Source organism: Heliangelus exortis, chromosome 4, assembly GCF_036169615.1.
Source record: "Heliangelus exortis chromosome 4, bHelExo1.hap1, whole genome shotgun sequence".
Taxonomy (NCBI): domain Eukaryota; kingdom Metazoa; phylum Chordata; class Aves; order Apodiformes; family Trochilidae; genus Heliangelus; species Heliangelus exortis.
In genome coordinates, this window is record NC_092425.1 from 34445721 (window position 1) to 34471530 (window position 25810).

The 25810-nt window shown below is 37.2% G+C and overlaps 1 protein-coding gene across 4 annotated transcripts in view; it reads right to left on the bottom strand.

Annotated features, from left to right (window-relative positions):
* The window catches only part of STIM2 (stromal interaction molecule 2), a 69040-nt gene that overhangs the window by 19838 nt on the left and 23392 nt on the right, over window positions 1-25810 (bottom strand). For 3 of the 4 annotated variants that reach the window (XM_071743801.1, XM_071743803.1, XM_071743802.1), the window contains exons 2-3: window positions 11686-11816; window positions 224-338 (exon numbers count right to left, since the gene is read on the bottom strand). In XM_071743801.1, the coding sequence (XP_071599902.1) occupies window positions 224-338; window positions 11686-11816 (246 nt within the window). Of the gene's footprint in view, window positions 1-223; window positions 339-10875; window positions 10983-11685; window positions 11817-25810 lie in introns of those variants that run through there. The other variant, XM_071743804.1, reaches the window with a different exon arrangement.

Here is a 25810-nt window from a genome sequence, read left to right on the forward strand (position 1 = left end):
ATTACACTCAGCACTGTCAGTAGGAAGCTAACAGTAGGTGAACTAAGTTTCCAGTCAGGTTGAAGTAGGTCTATGACTATCAGTACCAAAACCAGTTTCATAAAGATGCTTTAAGAGGTCATCCATGAGGGTGATATTTTACTCTAAAATACTTAATGGACACATTGTTGAACTATAGCTGTTTAACAACCAACATCATTTTAAACTATTCTTCATTACCTACCTTCAGATGTTTTCCAGCGTCTCCATAGATCCTCGATGGTAATATGTTTGTCTTCTCTGTGCAGGTGACTATGTTTATTAGAGGCATCCTTGTATTGCATATCTTCCCTTAGAAACTGAAGAAAAAGGAAAATATCATCTTTAATGATAAAATAATGATTTCTAAACAGAAACTACAAGGAAGCCAGCTAGAGGAGAATCTTCACTACCTCTTGCCCATGCAGCTGAACTCACTTTGTGTAAGATGACTACATCAAAAACCCAGAAAGCAAGTTAAATGCCTAAAATTCTTAAAACCTAGAAAAACTGAAGGTGCACTTATTAGTAATACTAGCTTAAAGAACAGTATTAGTATGCCTTAGATTTACAGTGGTTACAAAAATGTGCCACACAGGTCATACTGTGTAATTCTCTAGTCTAAAGATATTTAACCAAGTTCATCTCCTTTAAGACCACGTAAGACTTGAAAATGTGCCAGTCCTTTATGCACAAGTAATACCTGAATCCTACTATACCAGTTAAATGCAACTGCTTGAGAGATTAGACAAAAACATTGACTAAGTATTACTAAGTCTTTTGAATAGACAACAAAAATTTGACTTCTGTGCCATATTGGAAAACAACATCATCTTAGGGTCAATTTTATTCTTGCTAATCATTCTTCAGTGGTTACACTCAGTAATTAATAGGAAGTGTATGTCAAAACATACCATCCTTTCCCTTTTAGTAAGCACGATAAAAAATAAGATCCTGCAATCACATCATATATAGCAGTGTTACACCAGTAATTCACAAGTCACTACAAATGAGTTCTCCAAATATATACAAGGAAAAAAACATGGAATTGTAAAAGCCAACTTATTCTCTTATTTCACAAAGGCCTAGAAAAGTTGAAACACTGCTTAGCAAACCACCTCTATTATTAGTGGAAATCTTACATAGATGTCAGTCCCTAAAAGCACAGTACAAGCAGCCTCTGTGGTGGACACCTTAGTATTAGTGTAAGAAAACGAACTGAACAGATTTGTCTGCTGTACCTAAAGACTCTGAAATATAAAGCTGCTTAACAAAACCAGCTATAGTCATGACAACTCACTCAAAAATCAGCTTTTAATGTGGCTGGTCACATGTCATCACCAGTTCAAGCAGAGGTGAGGAAGAAGGTCAAGCTAGCAATGCACTGCAGAAGACCCCACTTCTTAAAACTTAGTCCTGGTAATGATTTATCTGCAGAGCTTCCTGCACAGGCCCCATTTCTAATAAATCTAGAGAGATTGCCATTCAAGCAACTGCAGGAGAGACTGAAAAGTAGACAATGTTAAACCATAATACCGACAGTGTATGACAGTACATATATGCGAGAAAAAATTAACACATCTATTTCCTCTCATTAAAAACTGCATTTTTACTAGGAAAGGAATCTGAAAATAGGGAAAAGGTCTCGAGTTGGTTCTCTAACACTTGGGATAAAGTACTAGCTGCCTTCCCTAATCCAATCATAACGCCATGCATGTCTTCTGGTTCCAAATACAGATTAGATGCAAATCCTCTGTCATTCTCTACCACTTCAAAACTTTTTTGATTGTCAGACATTAGCTCTCTAAAGCCTTTTGGTTCCTAAAATAGTTCCGTTTATCTCAAAGAAATTACATGAGCATGTCTAACTCCTCTTCCCTATATATATGAGAAAAGCGTAAATACAGTTATATACATACACATGTATATTCTTAAGAAATGTAAGATAAACCTATTAAATATATGAGAACAATTGGAAATAAGAAAGGTTAAAGCAAGCACAGAAAAAGACTGATTTCTGAAAAGATAGAAAAAAATATATACTACATGTCCCTTCCTGTAAAAACGTGACTCCCCTCATATAGGGGTTAACATACATGGCAAAACTCAATCCTCAGCTTTTTAGTGACTGGTGATGCACCTAGAAAATGCAAGATGTCAGGCACAGACTTTTTTTAAAAAACAAATGTTATATGCCAGCAAAGTTTCTGAAGAGAAACAGGATGGGATACATGCTACACGTGAAGGTTTCAACACATTTTGCATTTCCTCAGCTAAAACTCATTCCTCAGATCAGTTTTGCTTGCAGGAAATAAACTTGCTTCTATCTTTACTGCCAGCTGTCAGCAAAGGTTACAATATTTTAGGACTAGAATGTTTGAATGGTTGCAGGTGCTGTCAAGGAAATTCTGAGTTGCTGTTAACAATACAAGGAAGATGCCAACTGATAAAAATATCACGGTGCTGTATCTCACCCCAAAGCACTGTAAGGTACTACATGAGAGGGTTCTGATTTTAAAAATGGGACGGACCCAGGTGTTGCCTTGGCACCCAGCAAGCAACGCAACCAAGAGCTCAGGGAAAGCGTTCCGAGGCGTTCTGCTGCGGAGCCCGCAGAGGGAGCCAGAGCTAAGGCATGAATTCACCTTCCTGGTGGGACAACACCTGCCTTGCCAGCAAGTTGAGGGGAAGAATAATGAAAATCCCGATTTTAAATTTCATCACAAACACGGAAAACAAATCCAAGTTCGCAGGATAAGATTTCCCGGGAGGAGAAGGAGGGAGTGGAAAAGCCCTGGTTTATACTGAGACACTGCTCAGAGTATCTGACTAAATCCCTTTATTCAAAGGCACTGAACTGGTAACAGTTTGTATTTAGCAGTCAGCACCCAGCTACTCCTCAGGGTTATGCATGTATGAAAAGGTCTTTAAAATAAGAGCCCCTCTTCTGTTCAATCCCACCCTCACTGCTCACAGACCCTGGGAGAATCACTACAATGAATTTCTCAAAGGGTTTCTCAAAATTCTGTGTGGTCACAACGGTGAGGTTACTGTGTACATCGTTAGAAAGAGTGCATCGTGTTTCCAAGAATGAATGTGTTTACTGATACATGTCAAACATTTTTCTTTCATTTAAAAGATATTTATTTCAAACATAACACAGAAGTTCTCCTTTAAGAAAAGGAGTTGTCTCCTTAATAGAAGAAAACCATGAAAACAGAACAACTCTGGTTAAAAAGAGACTCTTCTGTTCCTTGCCATGGCAGCTAATCTCTTTTCTGTTGCTCTGGCTATTAAGTATACAAAGAAAAGGTTACAAAAATAACTCTAAATAGGGAGGCTAAAAGAATAAGCTCTAGCAAAAAAACATTTAAGGATTATTTTAGCCAAGATAATTACTCAAGAGGGAGAAGGCCTTTTAAGTCGAGAAAGTTGAAACCAAGAAAGTACTAGATAAGTTACTTCATAACTGTGTGAAACAAAAAAAAAAAAAAAAAAAGAAATAATTTGTCCAAATAGTTACTTCAAAAACAAGTAGAGACACACCTAGACTGGAAACTGGAGTAGTGATCCCAAGCTACCATTAACAACTGTGCCTCTACAAAGATTCACATCCCAAATGTTCAGAGAAAAATAGGTGGAGAGAAAACTTTCTCCTCCCTGTAAGGGACAGGACTAGTGGAGCCCTGGCAAGAACTTAAAAGGCCAGGTACTGCACAACTTTCCTTCCTCTTCAAAAGCCTTTAGTACCGTAACTTCCACCAAAATCCAGTCAACTCATAACCCAAAGCTAATCAAAGCAAGAACCAACAAAAAAAAATCAAAAACAAAACAAATCTTCCAAAAGGGGAGGAAAAAACCACCAAAATCCAGCACTGGTTTGACATGGAGAGAGCACTTATAAACTACAGACACATGAAACAATACCAAAAGTTAAAATACATTAAGATACAGAACTTGCAAGAGATGCTTCTTCCTTGAGGAAAAAATGAGCAATTGCATACTTCTGAAAACACCCGTGGTAAAGTAAAATTAACCACACTCACAAACTGCAGGAAGTACTCATATGCTATGTTTATATTTTGTTCTGAGTGAAGTCTCATGTTTATGATTTTCAGCTTCACCAACTTAAAACAGACCCTCTGACATGTTTGCTAAGTATTGCTGTCTTCCTTTAGCATCTATTCCTGGTATGCCCTTCAGTTTTATGCCTTCAAAAGAAAACCTGCTACTACAGCTTTCCTCTAATCCCACCTTCAGATACAGCCCCTCACTGCTAGGCAGCCTTTTAGTACATTCCCCCTCTCTATTGCTACCAGAATCACTGCAGCTATTGCAATGTCACACTCAGTAAGTTACGATGACAAACGTGCTTTTAAAAGTCAACATACTATGATTCAGGTATAACAGTGTGTTCACAGCTGCCTAGCACCCTATAGAAATGGCTTCTAAAGTTGTTAGACAGTAAAGTGAGACCCACATATTTAATCGTGACTGAAAGGTTACTGGAAAAAATGTAGGACACTGCTGTCAAAGTGCTACCAAGCACAGCTTAAGTAATCTACACACTCTACAAAGATTGATGGGGCTTAAAATAAAATTGTGGCTATTCTACTGCAAAGTCATCTCTTCAAAATCAAGGTAGAATTTCACTGTAGCAGGACCAAATGCCTGCAGTGCTCCATAAACAGGTGCAGACAGCTACAGATTTGCTTAAGTACCTCCAAGGAGGAGAGGCATGAAGTGGCTCTGATCTGATCCAAATCACGTTGGAACAGTTCTATGCAACCATACCCATGATAACACATGCTGCCTCTCCACAGGCTTCTTTGCCCAGGCACAGTCATAGCCCAACACTCTCATAATGTTTTCTGACAAGACCTGGCTCCTACCTACCCTGCTCTGAAAAAAACAGACAGTGTAGACATGTTCAGAATTGTTCACAAAACTTCAGGAGGCTAAAAGACACTCTGCCTGGGGGTAAATACATTAGCAGTTAAAATAATAAAAAAAAAACCCTCAATTAACAGATCTATGATAAACTAAGTGAATCCAAGTAACCCAGTAGGCTTTGGGGAAAGGATTTGCTACACTGGTATGGAATCTCAAAATGGTCCATTGAAAGATCCATGTTCATAACAGGTTGTTGCACAACAAAATGTAAAACATACTCAGGAGCCATCCCAGTATTATGCAAAACACAGTGTTTTCAGTTTCTAAACCACTGCAGCAGAGGCTCCACCACACAGCATTTTGCTTAACTACCTGACACTGAAGTGTGAACTATTTTACACAAATTTGAACACCAGTTTAAGGACCTTCATTACACAAACAAGGACAAAACCAGAACACTAAGGTAACTTTAAAGGACATTTAGCATCTTCAGAGTGTACCTACAGACAACAAAAGAAAACAAAGAGATCAGTCTATAGCAGAACCTCTCTCAACTGGAATTCTAACACCCAGGATAGGTTCCTGAGGTTCAACAAGGTCCCCTTCTCTGGAGACATTCAAAACCCAACTGGATGTGTTCCTCCTGTGTGACCTACTTTATGTGATCCTGCCCTGGCAGGGATGTTGGACTTGATCTCCTGAGGTCCCTTCCAACCCCTAACATTCTGTGTGATGATGCACTACACAAAGGTAGATCAAGCTTTTGAACTGTCCTCTATTATTTTTTAACATCTGGTTCCATACACAGATGTACGTGCCCCTCTCCAAAATCTTCTGCTAAATATTTATTCCCTCCAAGACACAGCAATCAAAAAGAAGATAAATTTGCTTTTCTTCAAGACTACAGGAAGGCTATTTCCTGTGAGTGATACTGAATTCAATGTTAAATTTGAAGTGTTTTTTCCCTTCACACTTCATGCTCCTAATATCCAAAAAACACATGGCTAAAACTGGAGCACAACAGTATCCTGGCATCCACTTTTTCGTGCCATGGAATCTCTTTCAATTTTGCCTGAAGTATTTAGTACTCATTACTGTCCATAACAGATTATTGAAATTAATAGGTCTCTAGTCCAAACCAGCAAAACATATTTCATTCATTTTTTTCATATCTCTTTAAGAATTAATGAGCAAAGATACTCAAAGACTTCTTTCACCAGTTCATCTTTACACAAACAAACTTTCAGCTTAATTCAGAAAACAATTTCAAATTGAAAAGATACATGTTAAATTTTATTTCTCCAGATTCTCCTAAAATAGTATGACTAATGCATAGCATTTTAGCCTGCTTGTAAAATAGATTATGAAGTACAGATGCATGTATCATTTTAATTACTATAAGCATAACCAACCAAGAGTATGAGTAGAAAATTAATTGCATAATAAAAGTCATAAGAGCATGAACTGCTTCTCCTTTATTATAGAACCTCTAATCACAAACTAACAGTAAATATATATTTCTGAGCTCACTCTAGTTCCCTTACTTATTTTTAACTTGGTTGCTTACACCTGATCTCTGCATCTTCTCCATTTGTATTTCCTTTTTGATTCCTCCTTTGAAATCACTTATCGCCTCTCAAGAAGCACAGCATACTCTCTCAGGATGTTTGTTTCACCTTTCCTGGATTATTTGCACCTTGGATGCAAATACAACCTCATGCTCTCAAACAACAGCTCCTTACAGCTTCAGAAATAGACCCTCTAAAGTAAGATTCTGTGCTGTCAAGCACTCTTACTATCAAACTTACTATAGCCAAGGTGCTATATAATACCAATATATCTGATAGCTACATTTTTATGCTTTAACTGCTATAGAGAAGACAATCACCTTCCCTGTTTCAGGCTACTAGAGCAAGGTTCTTTTTTATTCTTGCCTCCAGACAACACTTTAAGTCACCCACTTCTGCATGCCACCCCTGAGGTTCCCACTTCTTTGACCTTACTGTTAAAAGCCATTCTCTGATTATTCTGTGCTTTCAGTAATACTGCAGTCTCTTTCCACACAATGTTTTTTGTCTTTTTTTTTGTGGTTCTGTGTGAGGTTTGTTGGAGTTGGGTTTTTTTGTTAAGTAATTATGCAAGTGCACTCATTAAAAAAATTCAAGCAAAATATCAAGATAATAAGTGATCTATCCAAATATCCCACGCAAAGCTGTGAATTCCTGACATCAGCTTTGTGTGATGTTAGACACACAGCAGGATATTCGTATTTCAAAAACATCAATTTATTCTGTTTCTACAGAGAGATTCCTTGAGGAAATTACTTCATATAGGATCTACAAATAGAGGTTCTTTGGAAACAGGAAAAACCTATATCAATAGCTAACATATGATAAGTCTCTCTTACTGCTTCTCCCCTTCATCATTAAAACAAATCATGTACACATGGTGCAACAGATGCTTCCTGAGGCAGATAGCCTCCCACAACACATGATTAAAACCTGTTAGCAATACATTCTCCCCCATCAGTTACCCTTTTAGAGCTTACCTCTTTAAATCAATTTAAACAATTGCAATCTTTTGTATGTTAATAATAAAGCAACAATAGCAGGAGCCAGATTTGACAGAAAATTTTGCATTAGCCTCTCCTAATGGTATAGACAGTCTTCTTCAATATCCTTCTTTTTCCTCTTCTCTGCTGTACCATACTCCCGGGTTTTCATACTTATTTTTGTAAAGTAGACTATCAAGTAACTGCACAGTAAAGAATATTCTACTGTACAACACAATTTTTTTACCTAAACCATAAGCATAACTTTGCTTCTTGTTTTAAAGTACATAATTCTACACCAAAAATTCCAGGCAAATATTAGAAAGTGACATAAACCCTGAATGGGAGAAAAAAATTCAAACATATGAGTACCTCTTTTTTTCAAAGTGCCTTGTAATAACTAGAATTAGAAAAGCATATTCAATTTATTCAATTTTTATTTATTCAATTTAAATGCTGCATTTTTTCATCTTTATAAAGCTGTTAAGTTATATCACCTGAAGTAACAGACCACAGAATAATAATAAAAATACTTGAAGCAGAGCCCCTCTATCTTCCTTACAAGACTTGAACAAATCCCTCGTGTTTCAATGACTAATAAATCTCGTGATAAAAATTTAGATCAAGTTTCTCCACATCAACTGCATCAAGGTCAAATACAAGCTTCTTTCCAGTCCACACAAGGTAGATTCAAAAGGTTTCCAGTACCACTGAGAAAATAAAACACTTCTTAAAGTTCAAATTTTCTTCCAACAGAAAAACTCTCTCTACAGGATGATGTTATGTGACATTTAATTTTACAGCGGGAAGACAAGCTAAAACATTAAAACAGGGCATGAAGAGCACTAGAAAAAACAGCAGCATGCAGACCAATGTCTGGAATCACTGTTGGGAGTTCTGAATTGCATTAGGAAATTAAAATAGTTAAAATAAATAGCTCAACACCTTTAGCTCTTGTTACCTTCCCATCTCAAAATAACTTATTTACAAGAACTTCCTTCCCTGGTGGAATAAACACTTGGAACTTGTAACTCTGCTTTAGAGCTGGTAAAGCAGCAGAAAGTTATTGAACTTTCTTGCATTTTTCCTGCCAAATAAAAAGCCAATGAATATCTCAACATACAATGTACTGTTCTTCTAGGAGTCTTGCAAGCAAAAACCCTGCAGCACAAAACAGGAAGCCTGTTGCCCTGCTGTTGAGTTAAATACCTGTCATTTCATGCAAGCTTTACTTCTAATAAAGTATGGGGTTTTTTTGAAATTATCAGCCCTTATTCCTAATCAAAACATGCAGCATTACCCACTGTGACAGAACAAAAAAAATCCACTATGACAGAAGGAAAAAAAATCTGGGTTTGAAATAGTGGATATTAGGACATATTTAGTATATATTCTGATACTGTAGTCAGGTAACTACATCACTATGTTGTTAAAGTGTCAGTTCTATACAAGATCTAGTAAGAGTACTACAACAAGGACATACATACAAGTTGAACTTGCAATTAAATTGCATTTCTCATTTATTTCAGGTCCATTTTTTGTCTTAGAAGCAAGCACCCTATGCAAATATATATTCGCTGATTTGCATGGAAACTGTATGTAGAAAAAAAAACTAATTTGGGGATATTAATTAAATATTTCTTCAATAATTAAAAATGAGCCAGCAGAAAAAAAGGGCTAACATTTTTCAGTTATCTTGTTTTATACACAGTGAGCAGTTTAATTATGTAGTTTCACTCATCTCTCATTACTCCAACTATAACAGCATCCCTCCTGAACTGTTCCAATTTTAGTCATTTTAACAGGTTTTAAGAGTAGCTTCTGTTGCTTGGGTTTATCCTGACATTCCTCTGGAACAGGAATAAACTTAAGGCCAGATATAAAGATGGTTGCTCTGGGCTGATGTGGTGCCATGTTTTTTTTTGGTAGCAAGGGAGGGGGCTCAGGGGGGGCTCCTGTGAGATGCTACTGAAAGCTCCCCTGACTCCAAAAAGTCCAGCTAATGGTGAGGCCATCAGGGACAACAGATGTGCCTCTGCAATTAGCTGTAGGACCTCAGAGCAGAGCTGAGGAGCATGATACCAGGGATGAGAGTAACACCAGAGAAAAGATACCAATGTTGGTGAGGAAGGAGAGGGAGAAGGTGCTTGGAACAGAGAGGTTCCCCTACACCCCATGGGGAGATGGCAGTCTGTCCCCTGGAACCCATGGAGGAACACAGAGGAGCAGCCCATGTATGATCCCAGTGGAGCAGATGCAGATCTGCAACCCATGCAGGAAAATGGTGAAGCAGAAGTGGATCTGCAGCCATGGAGGCCCCGGTGCCAGGGGAGGTGACTGTTCCCGCAGCAGCCGTGACTCTGTGTGCAGCCCAGGATGGAGCAGTTCCTGAGGGACTGCACCTCCTGGGAGGGACTCATGTCCCAGGGGTTCCTGAAGGACTCTCCTGTGAGAGGGACCCAACATTGGAGAAAGAGAAAGACTGTGAGGAATTCTTCTCCCTGAGGTGGAAGGAGTGGCAGAAAACAACCTGTGATGAATGGAACCTAAACCCCAGTCCCTGTCCCCCTGTGCTGCTGGGGGGAGGAGGTAGAGATATTGGGAACAAAGTAATTTGTGCTCAGGAAGATGGGAGGAGTGGGGTAAAGTATTTAAACTCTGGTTTTTGTTTTCTCTTTGTCCTGTTTTGACTGGATTAGTGATAAATTATAGAGTTTTTTTCCAAGTTGAGTCTGTTTTGCCTGTGACCATAATGGGTGAGTAAAACCCCACAGTCCTCGGCTTGACCCACAAGGTTTTGAGTGGATTTCCTCCTCACCATCCCAAAATGGGGAAGGGGGAGTGAGTGGCCAAGTGGTCCTTTGTTGTCACATAGGCCAAAACCTAAACCACAAAACTGGTCCACTGCAAACCAGGACCTATCTTTCAAATACTAAAAAATGTTTAATTTATCAATACTTCTGTACTTTCTCTTAACCTTAGCTTTCATGTATAACAAACAAGCATAAGTCAAGAGAATCACACAGTGCTGAGCAGCTCAAGCAGCTCACATTCCTTCACTGCTGTTCCAGTTTGCATTTTTCTGCAGTAATGGAACCAGACTACTTCCATGCCTGTACATTGACATGTCACTCCCTAAGGTACAGACCAGAGATTTTTCTGCCAGTGTTAAGAGGTACATTACTTTGCTCTGGACCATTCTCTCCACTATATTCCTTCAGAAAACTGATAACAACCAAGCATCAATCACTGTTGCTGGTGCTTGTACATAGTCACACAGAAAAGTAAGTAAGTAAGCACCATGTTAAACTTGACAATGATTCACAGCTTAAGTCGTTCAGGGAGAGCAATCTTCCCTGAGAGGTTACAAAAAAAGGGAAAAGAAATCAGGACTAGATTCTTCTCCCACTCACCTCCTGTGAGAATGAGCTTCAGAACCACATGGCAATACTCTCATTTTTAAGGGACAGGAGATGAGGGGACATCTTCACTCCCCTTCCTTTCTCAAGCCTGTACCTGACTGCCAGAAAGCAAAAGAAGCAAGAACAATGAAACTACATGGATATTTCCATTCCTATCCAGAAATTTTGAGGCTCCCAATGACTAAGTTGAGTAAGTGCAAAGGCAAGTCCTCTATCTGGACCATCAGAAGCCTGTTAGCCAAACTCATTTGAGCACAATCACAAAAACCAACAGGCAGGTCTGAATAACCTTCCTTAGTTTATATGACTTAATTCGCCATTAACCTACTGCAGCAGGTGATTACTACCAACCCATTAAAATGTAAGAAAGAAAGAAAAAAAAAAACAAAAAAACAAACACAAAGCTTTCTCGACAGTTGTCTGTGACAGGCATTGTTTTGCAGCATGCCTAAGGTAAGCAGGAAAGCCCAGCAATGCCTTAAGCAAGAAAAACTTGGATCAAAGAAACTAACATATGAAGGTGGATCACATCAGCTCTTAGCCACCTCAGTGCAAACTAAACCAATACCATTTTTCCATCTGCTACTTAAAGCTTTCCTTTAGGTTAGAAAAATGGACAATAATATTCAATTTCAGACAATTCTAGAAATTAGACTTTCCTTAACACATTTGGCTGTGGGAAGAGCTCAACTAAGACCTGCAATGACTGCTCAAGTGGCAGAACATAGAGAGCTACATAAAACAGGGAGAAAAGAAAGGACAGACCTCATGGATGCACAAGTGAAGGCTTTTTACTCCTACCTCATCACTTTCATCTACTTCAATACCACCATCTTTGTCATCATCCATTTGCTTATGGATCATGCGGAGAGCTTCCAGGCTGAACCGGTCCTCTTCAGTGAAGCACGGGGGGCTGAGTGAACTGCAGGGATCTAAAGTGAGGGGGGAACACAAAACAGAAATATTAGCTCCCAGTATAAAGCTCCCAAGAAAGACCTTACATTTCTATATGTGTGCATATACTTCACTGCACACAGCCACCAGGTCCTAGACATCAAATTCAGCTGTAAAAACTTATTAAAAACATGAATAGGGGAGAAGGAGGGACACTGGTGGAGAAAACAAGTCTTTTTTAAGGAAGAAAACCCACAGAATAGGTTGAATTAGTTTGATTCAAATTTTTTACTCCACCTCTGCAAGTGCTATCTCTACCTCTTCTTATATCACTGCAACAGCAAATAAAGTCATTGCTTTTTCCAACCTCCTCCTCTCTGAAAAGCACAAGAGTGGTGGAGGAAGAGGGAAAGAATTGTCATGTCCTACAATCACAGCTTCAGAAACATGGACAAAGGGATGGTGACCACGCTGCAGATCAAATTTGAAGAAGGATGGTACTGCTGAATGCAAAACATTAAAGGAGGACTGCAAGGAAAGTTCAACTGATAATAATATAGTATCTCTGTCCTGTATGCTCTGACTCAAAACAGCAGTCACTCTAGAACAGGATTCCAGGACAAAAATAGTATGTTTTCATTTGCATTCATTACTGAAGATTCATGATTTGTGCACTCTTCTTCCACCATGACAGATTGTGTCTCTGCTCTTTTCCTTCCACAAGACACATGCCACACGCTCCAAGATCCTACAATGCATGATGATCAACCAAAGTCTGGTCTTTCAAAGACCTTGGCATTAACTAACAGCTGGTTATTTCATTATTTGTGATGTTCTGAAGATCAGAAAAGAACAGAGGGTGAAGAAGGACACAGAAATAATCTTTTGAAAGTTCAGCTTTCAATAATGTAGTGAATTCCCACAGTAATTCTAAAAATGCCATTATAAAAATGCACTGATTAGTCCCAAAAATTAGTCCACTGCACCATAATCCTATCAATGCAAATACAAATTGAGACAAGAGTAAACTTTGCTTCTTCTAGTCTATCAAAGGATTAAGCTTTCATGTTACTGTGGAATTTATTAAAGGATCATTTATGTACATAATGAAAAGGAAGCACACTCAGAAATTGATAGGATCAAAAGAGTTTGCACAGAAAAATACATTTCTTATGTTAGTACTTCCATACCAGTTGAGCTGACATGATTCAGCTTTTCTGATTAAAAATTTTTTTAATAATCAAAAACTATGAATGCTGGCAAGACTCAACTTACGTAGGGCTACAAACAGAAGTATGAAGGTAGCACAGCCAGAATCTCAGATGCATAGGAATGAATCAGTGCATTTCTTCTCTATACACCAGTTTTATAATGCAGAAGTTAACAGTTATGTGTTGCCTATGACCATATATTAACAAACAAAAAAACCACACAAAACACAAAAAAAACAGCAAACAAAAAAACCAAACCAAACCAAAAAAAATCACCACAAAACCAAGATATCCCACTGACACTGTCTCACTAATATTTCACAAAAGTAGGGTTTTTTTACTTTGCACAGTACACAGCCTTTAAATTTTTGCCTTGTAATGAAAAAATTACTATCATTGGGGATTTAAAGGACTTATCCCTGTGGTACAGAGTGGTTGGTGTAGAAAGGCTTCCCTTGTAGTAGTAATGAATCATCTCAGTGTTCTGCTATTAAATTCCAATAATCATGAACAAAGACTATGACACTACTTAAATACAACCATATGTGAGAAAAAACATCTTTGTGCAGCTAGAAGTACATTATTCCTTAAGCTAGACGAAAGCAAAATTGTGAGAATAGATAAACAGGTCCCTCAAACACAGCCATTTAATTTTTACTCCGTTCTACACTCTGACACAGAAGAAAATGTCAGCTAAATAGCACGCACAGTTTGCAAGCACCCACTCAAATATTTTTTCCATTTTGTTCAGTTGAAAATCTTTTCAGATCAAAAAGCTTTTCTTAGAATACATTTTCTCAAAACTGAGGTTGAGCGGTTTCTTAAGTAATTATTTATCTTAAATATGCCTGAGTTTTGGTTATTTAAGCATGAAGGCACTTTAAAGAACTATGGCTCTTCTTGAGAGAAGTAAACAGGTTGCTTGTGCTTCAAATGTCCCATGCACTGGCTCCAGGAACACTTGATATCTCTCTCTCTCTCTCTCTGGAAAGAAGATAGAGTTCCAATTGCTCCTTTTGGGACTGAGAAACATGGAGCAGGACCACATCTTGGCTGCAATAAAAATTAACCCATTCTAAACAGAACCCATATTTACCTTCAGCCTTATTTTCATATGGTGAAACTAAACATTCCCACACTGACAAGGTCCCCCTCTTCAGGGAACAATCTCAAAACAAAATTACAAAGCCACAACCTAAAGAGTAAGTGAAACACAGAAGCACATCCATGAAGCCCTCACAAATATTATATATAACTTTAAATTTAAAATATAATTTATAAATATAAAAAATAAAAACCAGATGAAAATTTTGATTATATGCAGCTCTTCAGATGATTCTAACAGGCAACATTTTGCTTCACTTGCATGGCAGCAATAATTAAAATTAACACTAGATGAAGTGTGGTGAGAAACTTCTCAAACATCCAGTTAATTAAGGTACAGCCAAGAGGAAAAGTTCCAAGATACAGCAAGCACCATAATACAGGCCTGAGGCCCACTAACAAATTATAAGAATAGTTGAGAATTTATTTTTCACCTTGAATCCAACCTGTTGAAGGTGTTCTGGAATTCCAAACCTTCTGGTGTACTTTGAGGACAAACCCAATTTCATACCTGGAACAATTTCTCTGTCCTAATCCAGTATATTTCCATAAATACACTGAGTGCAGAACGAACACCGTAGCAAAGAACCCAAGAGTTGACACCAAGAGGCTCACTCAAGGAGTGAACCTGATAGCTCAGAATTTGACCCCTCCTTTACCAAACAGCACAGGATAATTAGCAAAGCAAACAATAGGTACAGTTTAGATGAGGTGGACACAAGGCATACAAGCACACCACATGTCACTCTAGGCAAGAGTTATTTCACAGCCCAGTTTTCAGTGCTGCTCAGCAGTGAGAAAGTTTCAGAAGTTCTGGTCACACCAAAGTCAAGATAAGTCACTACTAAAAATCCAATGTCACATTGATAGATTGCAAACCTGGCAGAGGCTTCTGAACCAAACCACCCTCCTGCCTTGAGCAGCACTGTAACTGCCTCGTAGCTCTGAAGCAAGAGTAGAAAGCAGTCTTCACCAGTCCAGGGAGCTCTGCAATGCCATGGGTACAAACCAATGGCACAGGAGACAGTTTGATACAGAACTGAGTGCAGTTATCCAACCCCATCTACAGGAAACGTTGTATGTACAGGCTATGGAGAAAGTAACACCTTGCTTTCCCGCCTCCCCTTTATTTCCCCACTCATCTCTGTCTTTTTTCTCTTTTTCTTTTAGGCTAAAATAAGGCAAGACTACAAGCAAAACTTCAGCTTTAAATTCTCCTAAACTTCAGAATCAGTTTCTTCACCCCATTTCCTGAAGACAACACAAGCTGAACTCAAAGTGACACTGTCAAGACAAGCCAGAAAGGAATATTAACTATGCTCCTATCTTCAAGTGCTCATGTCAGCAAAGCCCTTGAACTTCATTTTAGGAATCCACTGCTTGCAATGTTTCCAAAGCAAAAGGGTATAGGTACCTCACCATCTTTTACCCATCACAGTTACTTTTCCCTAAATTGTTCTGAGAGTAAGACATCAGAATGCACAGAATGACTGACAGACCAACAAATAGCTATAATTCTGCAGCTATCTTGTGCACACACCCTTTTGCATATGGACACTGGAGCATAAAAGCTACAACCCTGCCAAAGCCTGTGACAGAGGGACCCTAGCCAGGCGTTTGCAGTTTCAATCTGGCCTCCCAAGTGCCTGAGCCCTCATGTCTTTTGGATGCCACAAAGAGCCTTTTCAAGAATATAGGGACACACAAAACCTTTAAGATTTTCAGAAGTATATGAAACCAGATAGACACCTCCAATTTTAAGATTTAAATGCTTTTAAATTTCCCCATTGGCTCATTCAGAGTAATTTAGTTGGAGAGATTGGCCACTACATAGCATTTTTGTTCTGTGAGGATGTCTGCCATTCCCCTAGAAGGAAAAACACTTTTTTATAATAACATATGGCAGTCCTATGGAAGCCCACAGTACCTCTGTGACTGCCTTTTTCTGATGAATTCAGTCAGGAGTGCACCATGTTCAGTTTTATGATTTTTCCTTCCTAAGAAGCCATCTGGGATAAAGGGAAGCCTCACAGAAAAGGCAAGCACTAGATACAAGTGTCAGCTTCCTAAGTACACACTTCTCAGCTTAAAATAACAGTTTCAGCAAGCCATGATGATGGAAGTAGAATTTCTTTGCATTTTCCAGAGCCAAAGCAGGTGGCCCCAACCCCCCTGCCATATCCATCTTTATCTTAATAGGGTTTCTATTTCCTTGCATTTCTTCTGTGCTTTAGTTTTTCACTGTGCTTTAATACGTTAGTTTCCTCATTGATTGAATGATACTTTTCAGAGGAAAAGAAAAAAAAACTGTAAGAGAGAAACAATTTTTAAAGACCCAAGTGCAAATCTAAGCATTAGGTACAGTAGGGATTATGAAATTAATAAAAAGCAAGTGTTTTCAAGAATTTCACCAGATGTTCAAAGCAGCTACTCACAGTAAAGGCAACAAACATGCTGCTTTTATCTTAAATCCTTACATAAGGTGTCATTAAAATCTTCAAATGCTTGAAAAGATAGCCTCAGAGTGAGCTTCATTTCATCTTTCAATTAAAAGCTCCCAAAGCAAATCACTCCTACTCTTAATAATTAAACTCCTCCATATGGCAAGTAGGCTGAGCAGGATATGACAGTCAACTTGACAATGTCATTTGTGACATTTATTTAAATGATCAGAATGAAAAATAAAGATCATCACTGCAGTACATCTTTCCACCAAAAACATTTTTAAAAACAGACAAAATTTTGACAAAAAGGGCAGAACACATTTGTCTTCTAATCACAACACTGATGTTATTTAAATGATCGTCCTGAAAGGAAAATGCAATAATACTAATGACAGCAGGAAAAGAGGATTCAGGACATTGCTGTCTCCAAAGAATTTTAAAATGTAAATTTTCACATTAGGTTTCCCCACTACTCCGTATCACAAATTCAGGTCATTTCTGAAATTGTTTACAAACTCATGCAACAACAGCAGATGAGACTTGGAAGAAACTCCTCTGACAGCAAAGCCTGGTCTGGTATCTGAAGCTCTTGTTTCTGAATATATGTGCAGTGCTCAGGGACTGGCAACACTTCAGTTAACACACACACACTCACACAGATACAAAAAAACACCACACAAAAAAAAACCAGTTATTTGCAGTTCAGCTCCATGAAAGCTGCCATAATTCTTTCAAATCCACTAAACATCCTTCAGTAAAAGACATATGAAATAACCTTAGAATAAATCATTACTTCAGTATATACACAAGCAATCTTTGCATGACAAATCCAAACCTGGTTTTGCCACTACTGAGGAGCATCCACCTATTCTGGTATTTCAGTATCTTTTAATATATGCAAATGGCTTATATTTTTCCCCCGCATGGAAACTTGATGAAGCAAGCAAGGCTTTGATTTTTTTTCCTCAAATCACCATTAGCTCATCTCTGCTTTATCCACACACCTACAAAAAAGCTGTCTAATTCTGAACTTAAATTTCATTTTTTATACACAGAAAAAGAAAAACCAGTGAGAGCAGCTTGTTATTTAAAGCAGAAATTCAGTCAAATAATGCCATTAGCAAAATAAAGGTGTTAAGACAGCTTCCAATTAAAATTTTTCTAAGGTTTCATAGATAAAAAGCTTAAAATGAACTGATGAACAGCAAACATCATTAAGTTTCTGATTACCAGTCAGACATTAACAACACATACATTATCTTAAGAAAACTATTAACAGAACTTCATAGCAATAAAAAACATTTGCTAAAAGGAAAAGACAGTAAAGGAATTCCCTAAAGAATTAAATTTTATGCCAAATCTAATTTTGCTTTAATTCTACTGCTTTAAAAGTTACTAACCCAAATGAGCAACACTAGTTTAGAAAGCAAACTGCAAAAATGGGGTTTGAACAGACTGATCATTTATGTCAAGGATTATTCTGAAGAGACTGAAGATCAGTATAAAGACTTCATTTAGACCGCTAGGAATTTAATTATTAAATTACAACACTGCTCTGCCTAACTAAACGAAAATCAAGAAGATGGATTCATGGCTTTTCCATCTCCTTCCCACACCCTCCCTGAGCAGCGACACAGATTGAAGGGAAGAGGAAGTTGGACAATTATTGTATACAATGGTCAAAGTAGACTGATTTAGAAGAGGAACTCCAGCCAACCCTAACAAAGCAGGATGAGAGGAAACTGCAAGATGCATCTTACGTAAGCCACCAAAAATTCTCCATTTTTTCCTCCTTCCAACCTTGCCTGTACTTTAATAATTACTATACAAACCTACAAAAACATATGAACAGTTAAAGAAAAAAAAAAACAGCATAGAAAAAAATAAAAATACTAGATATCTGATATTTTCCACAAAAGTCTGTTTCACTTATATTTATTAGTACAATGAGACTACGAAGGAAATATTTAACACAGTTTAAATCTAAGTTTTCATCCACATATCTTGATTTGGTAGTGAAGACTATTCGACACACCATTAAAAATGTATGATGTATTCTTTGCACATAATAGCCATTATTAGTATCTAAAATTAGAGTAGTTCAAAGAAAAAAATTACATAGTTTAAAGTACTATTCAAAGTAAATTTAAAGTTTAATTAAATTCATAACTTCATCTGGAATAATAGCACACCCTTAACAAGACAAAATGAGCAAAACTATTTGTCTTTTATTCCACATCTATTGAAGAAACAGGAGTGCTTATTATTTGACTTCTTTTGTCAACACAATATTAATTAAGCTGATGAAATAAACTACAGATGTGTATTTATTTATATTAATAATATTATAACAACTCTCATCCAAGCTTTTTACGTATTTTCAGTTAGATTAGTTCCTTACTGATGTTCTAACAACTTTCTCCCTTTTCTAACAGCAGGAAGCTGAAAAAGATGCAGCATATCCCTGGCCATATACTTGAACCTGCCCAAGAATTTGTCAGCTAGTAAGGAAGAAGAGTAGCATAGCATTTAAGCCACTTTTTTATTTTGGTCAGGAAATTAGAAAGCAAATTTACGGATGACCTTCAAATGTCTGACAAAATGTCCATGTGATTTCTGAAGCAAACTTCCTACTTACTGGTTTTTAGATAAAACCTTATCTTCTTGCTTAGGATTCTATCCCTGTTAACACCTCTGCTGTGCATTTATCTGGAAGCCTGAACATCAGGCTCCTGGTATAAGTCAATATTCAGCATAGCAATTTCTACTCACATACAGTTCAAGAGCTAAGCAGAGCTTAAGCCACTGAATTCCCTTCTGGAAAACAATGATCTGCAGAATACAACCAGCAAGACAGTATGGCCAATACAAGTTAACCAACTTTAGTGCTGAAAAGGTAGCTCACAACTTCTTAGACTCAGAAGGGGGAGGTGGCAGCACTTGAAATGGATTTTACCACTTTATGTAATTCTCTAAAAGTTTAGTAGAAGGCATAAAAAATTCCTACAGGTGTGGTTGCAAGAGTTTTTAAGACCTAAATCCTTACACTTTCAGACAAATTAACTGAAACATGCTGAAATTATTAATTAGAAACACATTAAAGTCATTATTTTCATATAAAACTTTATCTATAAATATATATGTATCTTTAAACTTAATACTTCTAATCATGGTTTTTCCTCTGATATATTTGTTTTCACATGTGATTCATAATCATATCCTATATCCATGAATCAGGCATGTAAATATGACATTGCTGACATTACTGAATTACTTCAGTCTTCTACACATCATCTGATCTAGTACATATATTATTAACTGTTCTACCCGGGGAATCAAATTTAATCCTCTGTGAACACCATCTGTAGCATCATCAGTTCCCTCAGAGTTCTTGTAACAACATGTTGTCAGGATGTATTTATACTTTAAGAGAACATATCAGAATTAAACAACTGAAATCTGTATTAAAAAGATGTCACATTGTATTGATAGTAAAGAAAGCTTAGCATCAGGGCTTATTTTTAAATAGACATTAAGATTCAAGCATTTGAGTATTTGTCAGCCTATGTAATATTTACACTTTCAGAAATACAAAGGCAGAGAGCATTGATTCATTTTATTTAATCAATAACATCATAACGTAACACTTCCTTTTAGCACCATTCAACATATCAGTAATTTGAAGGATGTATAAGCATCAGTTTCTTTAAATAGTCCTATTAGCCTATGTGAAGGTTTAGTAGTGCAGATTGCTGGCTAGTTAAGGACTCTCTCACTTCCAGAGGCTTACATGAACTGCTCTGCAGTCAACACTCTCATCCAACTCCAGATTGCACAACTGGCAGTTTTGCTTCTACTAATATGCTGCTAAATATTTTTGTCATGATTAATTTCACCAAGTGATAAACCAGGCTGACAAATCTACTGATGGTGTCTCAGTTCACCTTGGCTTATTTCATACAAGTAAGATCTAGACTCTATTTGAAAAAATTAAAAAAAAAAAAATTGAAAAATCAAAGTAAAAAAGTGAGTCACAAGTTTTTGGAAATAACATCATTATGTATTGCTCCAACTTAAAACAAACAGTGATATTTACAATTATGAGACTGTTAGAATAAAGCATGGTTGCACATATTTTAGATACACCTTGGTTCACGCTGTTTTGACATAAATATGTCTGTGCCTATAAAAACAGTAACAAGTGGTCCAGTTTTCCAGTTGTTCCTTAGTTGTTAAGTGGTCAATATAACAGAAGCTACTTCTTACACAATGAGCACACACAATGTGCATAAGGTCATGAACTGGAATGATGCAAAGTAGAAAAGGAGGAAACTTGGTTCAATGAAACAAAACCTCCAAAACTCAGAATCAAGTCATATAATATTAGAGAATCAGCTCAAACTGATTGGTAAAAAAAAAAAAAAATAAAGTCCCACCATACTCCAAACACATGCCTCTTCCTAGCAAAAAGATTCAGAAACATTTTGCAGACAAGTTTAAAGTAGTCCTCCTACTAGACAAATCTCTAGAAGTCTCATACAGAAGAAAACAGTAATGTTCCCAAATCTACATTTGCCTGAGCAACACACATTGCCAAATGCTACTTGTACAGCTTCAGATTCTGTCAGCTGCTCCCCAACAGCATCAGCATATTCAGGATGCAAGGAGTAGCCAAGGCAATGATTTCACATATGCTCAGAAGCAGAATAAGCCAAAGACTAATGCTCAAAGAGTTCTAATTGTTCATACCCCTGCTCCTGGTTCCTGTCCCTCTACTATCCCCTTCCTTCTACCAACATAAGCACATTTGTGCAATCATGCTGCAGGAAAAGATCAGGAAACTGATTCTGCCTGAAATGGTTCTCTCTACACCTGCACAAACACTTGTGACAGCAAAGGCACCAGGGGAGAAGGAAATCCATACTGAAGCAGGCAGAGCCACACTTTTAGCAGTGCTGCTGCTAAACCCTGCTCCTGAGTTACAACTGAATTTAGCCAGCACCACAGTGGGTGAGCAGTGCACTGAAAAATTGAATTAATGCAGTGAAACATGATCTACACCACTTGAGTGGAAAACTCCAACTCTGTTTTTTAAATCCTTGATTTCTCTACTGGGAGGCACAGGACAAGGCTGTGTCCTGAAGAATCTGTTCCAATTAAAAATTATCAAGTGGAAAACTTACACTCATATTTACCTGCAACAAGTTGATGTCATGGCTGGACTTTAAATACAACTATGAACTCTCTATCTGAAGCCATCTGCATCTTTTCAAGGAGATTTTGTGGCCTATAAAACCTAAAAAAGGTTTCTATCACACCACAGTAGGAATCATGAGTTATGGCAAACACAAAACACTCTACAAGGTCTGACAGAACAGATTCTAAAACAGCCACCAGCAAACTCAGAATGTGTCCTTTCTCCAAGACCCTCCCCAAGCCTAGAAAAGTCACAAGCTCCAGATGTAGCCCTCTTCAGCTGCTCCACACCATAAAGAGCTCATCTTCAGAGACACCTCATCTCTACAAACTTAGACCCAGAAGCTCAAGGTGTCTGCTAAGTGCATGTGTGTCCCAAATATTGCAAGAATTCCACTCTTCCACTCAATCACCAATTTTGTGACCAGTTTCCATAATCCAGGGGCCAAAACATGCATTAAGAATTCAATACACAGGACTATAAAAAAATATAATAGGATCTGTAACAGACCTGCCAAAATCTGATACTAGGCTACATAAATCAAAGTATGTTTGGATGTTTTTGTTTTGTTTAGGGGCTTCTTTCAATTTTTGTTATTGGAAGCACAACACCATAGTTTTCTGAAAAAAACCAGCCAGGAAAATACTTACAGAAATTCAAAGCCAAGAACAAGTAAAAAGATGTTTTAAACAACACTGTGACAACTGAGGTGACAGTTTCACAACTGCAAAAGAATATAAGATACCTTTGAAGGTAATCAATAATATAAAAAAAATATATAATCTTAAGTCCTCATGTGTGTTCCTGACATACACTGAGGAAGAATCAAGATGAAATGAAGGGCAGGAAGCTTCTTCCAGGCAATGACTACTTTTGCTTACAAAAGTTGTAACAGGCACTTTATGACATATATACATACAGTTTATTTAACATAACATCCCAGTGTACCCAGAGTCTTCCTAAGATTTTAAACACTAATATTGATTTTTACCCATCTGATTTGAAAAGGCTAGAATATGAAAAATAACATCCTAGAATTTTTTAAAACTCTTCTGGACACATGCTGCAAAGGGAATTGAGTTTCTCGTGCACAGAATTACCAATGCTTCTGTTGCTATTTGCTCCCTGCAAGAGAGAGAAGCAGAAAAACAGGCAGAGAGCCAAATTCCAACAGCCATAAACGTTTCCGCTACATTACTTTTTTTAATACATCAAACATCAACATGTACAGGCAGTCGATCATTTTCAATATCAAAAAGGAAGTAACTTACAAAAGTTAAAAAAGCCACCTGCCTTTCATTAAGCAAAAGTAAAGCAGAACCATGAAAGATTAATTCTACTTCAATGCGTTCAATTAGAGCTCATTTTCAAAAACGCCAGGAAGTTAATTTCACATGAGACCTTCTGCTTCCTGCAGAAACAGAAATATCTTACTAGCAGAACTTACAGAAATAAAAAAACTTCACTGAATTTGAATGTTTTCAAACACGTTGGGATCTCTGTCTTGTTTTTTTAGGTGTTGTGATGCTGGTTTACAGCTTCCATTTGCTTCAAATGCAAAAAGCATTTTAAGTTCTTTATTCACATCAGAAAAAAAACCACCATGTTTCGTTACTCTATTCTAGTTTGTTTTCACCTTATAAAAAATACAAGGACCACACATTCTACAGGCTTAATCTCCAAAGTCCAATCTCGTGCCCTAAATGCAACACCTGACAAAGCTGCCATCCAAAACCCAGCTATTCTGTGTCAGCCACATCCACCAATTAGCACAAATGTTTTAATCTTGTCTACATTAACACAAGGATTTGGACGTCAGAAATCTTCAGTTTCAGTCTGGTGGAACTGTAAACATTTTAAAGCAACCTTTATATGAAGCCATGTGCTGGGGTTAGGAAGGCTTTGCTTTTCCACTCTTAAATTCTGAGGAATACTGAGCACAGTCAGTATACAGCAGATACCAGGAAATGTGTAACATAGTTATGCCTTACTCTCCAAAACACACAGATACATTCTCTATTTATTCTATTAAAACCCAAAGGAAACTGTTTTCATCAACTGTTTCATCAACTGTTTTCATAACATTACATTTCATTTCTTTATTGATACTTATACACAGGTAAGCTAACATAGGAATTTCCAATTTATCATGAAAACAAATAAACACTCTTCTGACATTTAAAATGTTGGCTGATATTCTCCTTGGGCAAGTGAAGTTTTACTGCTAATGTGAAACCATGTTATTACCTCTATAAATTCACAAAATAAATTAGTATTTTAAAACTTACCCACTTAATATTAACAAAAAATTAATGAATATTTTCCAGACCAGAAGCATATTATATTCTACTACTGTTCAAAAAATCTCTCTGGAAACAACATGAATCAAAAGTCTCAGATGAAAGAACAGCACTGTTTGTATATGTGACAAAGAAGACAATCAGAAGAGGACTGAACCCAACTTTGAAAACCATGGTTTCAGAGGTTACTTCAAATCAGTAGTATCACAAATTGAAAGCTTAGTGCACTCACCATATTGTAAGCAGACAGCTAACTTGTGGAATTATTATCTCACTTCTTTACTTATGGTAACATTACAAACAGCCCACACCAGACACACTACACTCTACTAGCTTAGCAATTACCAATTAAGTTGAAGTTTTCCTTCCTTTCTTTTCTTTAATATTTAATTTTAATATCTAAAAATCTTAACATTTATTTAAAGGAGGAAGTGCCAATGTGTTACTGTAAAAAGCCTAGGCACATCAGAAATTCAATTTGAAAACCTCCTTCTAAGCAACTCTACAAATTACTTCTCTATGAGCTAGTAATTAATTCCTCTCTCATACAGGATACTTCTCTCAAGAAACTAACTGGAGCTGTGCTGAGTGATAAAGTCTCCATCTCTTTCTCACTGGACTAACAAGTTACATTTTCTCCTCATGTGTCTTCTTAAACTCAGTTGAATGAAAGGACATGATTCCACCCAATTCTTCTCCAAAGCCTACTGGTTATATTCATAGGTGATGGTATAACCATCAACCACCTTTTTTTTTTTTTTTTTTTTTTTTTCGCAAAAATGTTCATTTTGAAGTACTCACTGAACCAAAACATTCATTATCTTCTATACCAAAGCATTGTAGTTCTGCAGCAAGTCAGCAGATATCTACAATATTCAAGTAACTTTATTTTCTCAAGTAAAATGCTATTTATTGTTTGTCCATAATTATACACATCAACACCCACACACTTGCAACATGCAACCTTTTGTTTTGGGGGCTGATTATGAATCCATTAATACTACTAGTTCTTACAAAGTCTCCTTCCAAATCTCATGGTCAATGACCTTTGTTCACTTTTATTAGGATTAAAACAAACCAAGGTTTCAATCTACATAATTTCAAGGAGATCACTGATTTTTAGAAATCTGGGCTTGTTTAGTCTTTGAAAGAAGAAACTAAGGTGATCTAATATTTGCTTATAATGAACTACTTGACAGCAGATGGCAAAATCTCCTCAGTAGAGGCAGATTTTATAACTTGGGGTGATTAAGTACACACTGGGAGGGTCAGGTTAGACACCAGGAAATCTTTGTTTGCTAGGAAGATGATACAGCACTACACCGTGTTACTCAGAAAACATGGAGCCTCCTTAGAAGTTTTCAGAACTTTGCCAGAAAGTGCTACAGATGACCTGGGTTTTGTGACTACAACACTCTTGATTAGAGCAAAAGTTTCACCTGCAGTGGTTGCTGTCAAGCAGCATCTCTATCACCCCTTTTGAAAGGCAAATTCTAGAGTAACAACTGCCCCCAAAACTAAAGACTCCAATTCATAAATACAAATAAAAAATGTCATACCAGTAGTAATTCATTACTTATGAAACGTTAATCATGTGCTTGCCATATATTCCTAGGACGCTCCACAGAAGGACGCTGCTGTGAGGAAGTTGCTGACCTGCCACATTTGCAACCCAAAGTATTAAGCAAATATTTAATGATAACAAACAGATGAAAGAACAAGGCAAGCCTGAAGAAATCCTTGGAAAATACTGATCAAATTCAGATGGGATCAAAC